The 4,349-nt window shown below is 36.6% G+C and overlaps 1 protein-coding gene across 1 annotated transcript in view; it reads right to left on the reverse strand.

The window, feature by feature from the left end:
* LOC106875350 (protein escargot) overlaps positions 1-3,851 on the reverse strand; it is a 36,219-nt gene extending 32,368 nt beyond the window's left edge. The window contains exon 1 of the mRNA XM_014923442.2: positions 2,604-3,851. Within this exon, the coding sequence (XP_014778928.1) occupies positions 2,604-2,760 (157 nt within the window). The 5' untranslated portion in view covers positions 2,761-3,851. The remainder of the gene's footprint in view (positions 1-2,603) is intronic.
* Positions 3,852-4,349: the final 498 nt, after the last annotated feature.

Raw genomic sequence — 4,349 nt, forward strand, 5'->3', positions numbered from 1 at the left:
GCGGTGGTGGGAGACACAAATAGAAAGACATAAATAGAATAACACAAATAGAAACATACACACACACACACACACACACAGAGCTTGTTTCAGTTTCTGCCTGCCAAATCCACTCTCAAGGCTTTGGTCGTGCGAGGCTATAGTAGACGACACCTGCTCAATGTCGCGAAGTGGGACTGAACCCAAGACCACATGGTCGGTAAGCCAGCTTCTTAACCACACAGTCATGCCTACAGCCACACTTACATGATTAACAATGGTGCTTTTTGTACACGAGTGTGGAATAATTCGTAATCTTGATAACTATTTGTTGCATTGACATATGCCTCTGCCGTTAAGGTATACTCAAACATGGGCACAAGCATATGCATGTTCAACTCAGTGAAAAGGCAAAACCAAAAGAACAAAACGAACAATCTTTTTCAAACATTAGTTTACGTTAACTCTTTATGAGAACGAAATGCCGCCAGAGCTGCACTTAGACTTGGTTACACCCAAAGTTGCGTATATTAAACCTTAGTAGTTGCTTGTTAACTTATTATCCTTGAAAATCCCACAAATATTTGAAACGTATGTGCCTTTTAATTCCGAGTTCCTGTACTGTCGAATTCCGAGGTCCTGTACTGTAATCTAGTTATCTTACACATTAATCTTGTACCGTAGGTCATGACATCATTTGTTTATCGATGACATTAGCGAACTTACTTGAATTGCTGAGACCAGGAATCGAAATTTGGTCGCAAAGTCAACTCGCCGGAAGCTATTTATCGTAGTCTATGACATTTCGTTACCCGCTCCGTTTGCGGGCTTAAAATGTAAGATTTACATATAAAAGAGACATAGCGCAATATTGAAATGTTTATTCCTTTCGTTGGGACGTTAATCGTATAAGTGGTATAAAATTACTGCAAACATGTGTAGTTTGATCTTCCTTTAATTCGATGGAATTTCTAAATGGAGGAGCCAATACATTGCAGGTCTATACAAAAATCTGTCAGAAATATCAACCAAAATGTCGCTCAAAAATCATATCATCTTCAAAAAGGAAGGATATATTAAATAATGTAGTCCTAGATATGCTATGCCTGATAAAGAAAAAAGATGAGATGGTGGATGGTCAAAACACCTACGATGAAAGATTTGCTTGATCAGGGTTTCTAGGATTAAACAACTACTTCGGTTTCTTTTTATTGAACACAGGACATGTATGTTTTCAGAGGACAGGAAACTACACTTTTTACGGTGCTCATGGATATTAATAGGCACGAGTATAATGAAATGAATTAATTTCAACTGGGAATGGAAACCGTTTCGCTGAATCAGCTTGCTTGGAGTTTATCACTTTCAAGGCTCGTTGGGAGCCTCTTTGTACGAATGAATAACAACGATCATCATGCTTTGGGAAATTTTAAATATTTTCACTTGGAGCAAAGTTCTATAGAATTTAGACGAGTGACAGAAATTGTACCATTCATATTGAATATTGATTACGTAAGTGAAGTAAATGGACTTGAAACAAGGATCGAAAACAGCTCGTAGCGGACTTATCACTTGTTTTGCGACAAACGCTATTTCTTCTTACGCTGATTTTCGAAAGGAATGCTCAATAAACTTTATTTTTGAAATGTGGAAGTAAGAGAAGGGTAGTGTACACAGGATTGTATACATTTAGGTAGGATTTGTATTCAGAACTTACAAAGACAAAACTGCATAACTATTTTTGTACACTGTCGTCCGAGTCTCTAATTTCGTTTTCGTTTCTTTTCTTATAAGTTGCCGTACTCTCGGCTTCGAGAGTACGGCAGCTTATATTTTCCTTTGAGTGCGACTCAAAAGTTTGCCGTGCATCCGAGAGGACGAAGTTTATAATTTTCATAAGCCTGTTCTAATCCCAAAGAAGGTATGCTAAACTTATTGTGTCTCCAAACGGTAAGAAAACAAAATGAAGGCTATAAATAATAGGACCGATATGTTGCTAAACCACAGCCAAAACATTTTGGCTGCGGTTTGTGAAAGTCGTGAAACCTTGTTTTTTATGTTATCCTTTTTAGAAAAATTCCAAGTCATAATAAGGGTGCATCTTTGGAGTAAAAGTGTCTTCGACCCCCAGAAATACGGGAGTCCGACAAGGAGAGGATAGTGTCCCTAACATTAGAGGATAGTGTCCCTAACGTTCGTAGGTCCTCCTACACTCGTGAGAGGGACGGAGCAGAAGCCCAGCCAAAACATCTGCGGGTCAATGATGTAGATGATTGGTTCGAATAGTTGCCACAAAGCGAACATATCTAAATGCTCCTAAAGACCTGGTAGTGGTGTTAAATAGGATGGCGTCTTTGGACTACTATACAAAATATCAAGAATAACCCGAACAAATAACAGCAAAATAACGGTAGAAATAGCAATACTACTATGAGAAGCGATAACAGTACTAGGATTATGTTGGCGAGACCAAAAATGTTTTAGAATATTAATTTGATGTGGGAAGACGAAATATCTAGAGCTTCGAACAGAACACATTAATCGGAGATTTAAGAGAATACGAAGAAAACTAACACAGGAAGTTATGACAACACTGGGAAAAAAATTACCGAAATGCCACTCACCATTTGCTCGAAGATCATTAAGTCGAAAATTTTTATCCTGCTCAATCTTGGGGACATCCCGCCAGCACTCTTTCTCCAGAGCATTTTGTAATTTGGCCGACAAGAGAATCTCCTCCGATGTTATATTCCGTTTTTTGATTAAGAATGACCGAGGCATTTAAACAGTTCGAACGTATACGAAGCAAAGAAATTAGCGTTGAAATAATTTTAATAGTAATTAGAACAATGATAAAAACGACAATAGAAATGGCAATAGATGAAAATTAAATAATAAATATTAACAACACAGATAAAATCCGAGAAATTGTGATATTTCCAATGAGAAAGATAGGATCTCTTTTTGTTTTAAAACAGATCGATAATAAGTCAGCTAAATAAAAATAAAATCCGTCAATCGATTAGCTTCAAGGGAGTTTTTCTTTGTTTTTCTGTTTCTTAAGTCCGAGATGAGTTAAGTTTCTTTCGTTGATAACTCACAAATATACATACATATATACATACATGCATAAGCATGTATGTATACATAGAGACAAAACTCCTAACTTATGTCTGTATAGTGGTACACACAAGTATAAATGCATGCATATTTATAAGCATTTATGTATGTATGGTTGTATATGTATATATATATATATATATGTTATGTAGAGAGCAGGTGTAGATATAGATGTATAAAAGTGGACTTTTATACCTGTACTTAAACAAGATTAGATTTGATAATCAGTAACTTTTGTAATGTTAGTCTTATAGTTTTTTGTTTTTTGGTGGTGGTGGTGGTGGTGGTGGTGGTGGGGTACTTTTTGGTGCTATGTAATCAAATTTGAAAACATAAACATTTAATACGTATATTTATTAGCAAATATATTAACATACGGTTGCATTAACGTATGTATGTGTATAATCATATACATATATATATATATATGTGAATGTATTTGCGTGTATATTGACTAGATATGTCTATATTTATATACAAATATATATTTATATATATATATAAACGAGTAGATATATTAAATAGGAATATAATGTTATTTGTGTGTGTGTGTGTGTGTGTGTGTATATTTACATATACGTATCAGTTATATATGCATGTACAGATAATTTTATATATCAGTTATCTGACGCCGTGTTCACCTGTGAGCATATGTGTATGCATATATATCTATATATATATATATATACATTAATCTGTGTGTGTGTGCGTTCGTTATGTTCAGTTCAGAACGTACCTGTACGCATCTATCTAAGCAGGCGTACAGAATTTGAGTGACTACAGTGCAGCGGTGTGACTTTATATATCACGAGTGTCGCCCCCATTAGCGCCCCTACAACACACCTTATCCTTTTCTTCTGTTTTCTTTTTTCTTCTCTCTCTCTTCCTCCTTCTACTTCTGTTCAACCACATGCTGTCGGGCTATTGTTTGCTCTCTCCCCACCACCACTACCACCACTTACTGATAGTTTTTTCCTATTTTTTTCTTTCTTTCTTTTACCTAACCTTCTATTTCCTCCATAAGGCACTACGGCGACGAGTAACTCCCCCTCCACACCGCTATGAACGCCTGCACACTCATAAACGCACACGCGTACACACTCACACACTTTCATGCCACCACCGTTAACCACGTTACCACCATCACCACCACCACCACCACCACTTCAACCAGCATACAACCTCTGCGTATATACGATCATTCGGCCTGCTAGAAGTTACAGCTAGTTTCCTTTCAATCCACACTGTTC

The sequence above is a fragment of the Octopus bimaculoides genome, chromosome 1 (genome assembly GCF_001194135.2).
Source record: "Octopus bimaculoides isolate UCB-OBI-ISO-001 chromosome 1, ASM119413v2, whole genome shotgun sequence".
In the NCBI taxonomy this organism is placed as follows: Eukaryota; Metazoa; Mollusca; class Cephalopoda; order Octopoda; family Octopodidae; genus Octopus; species Octopus bimaculoides.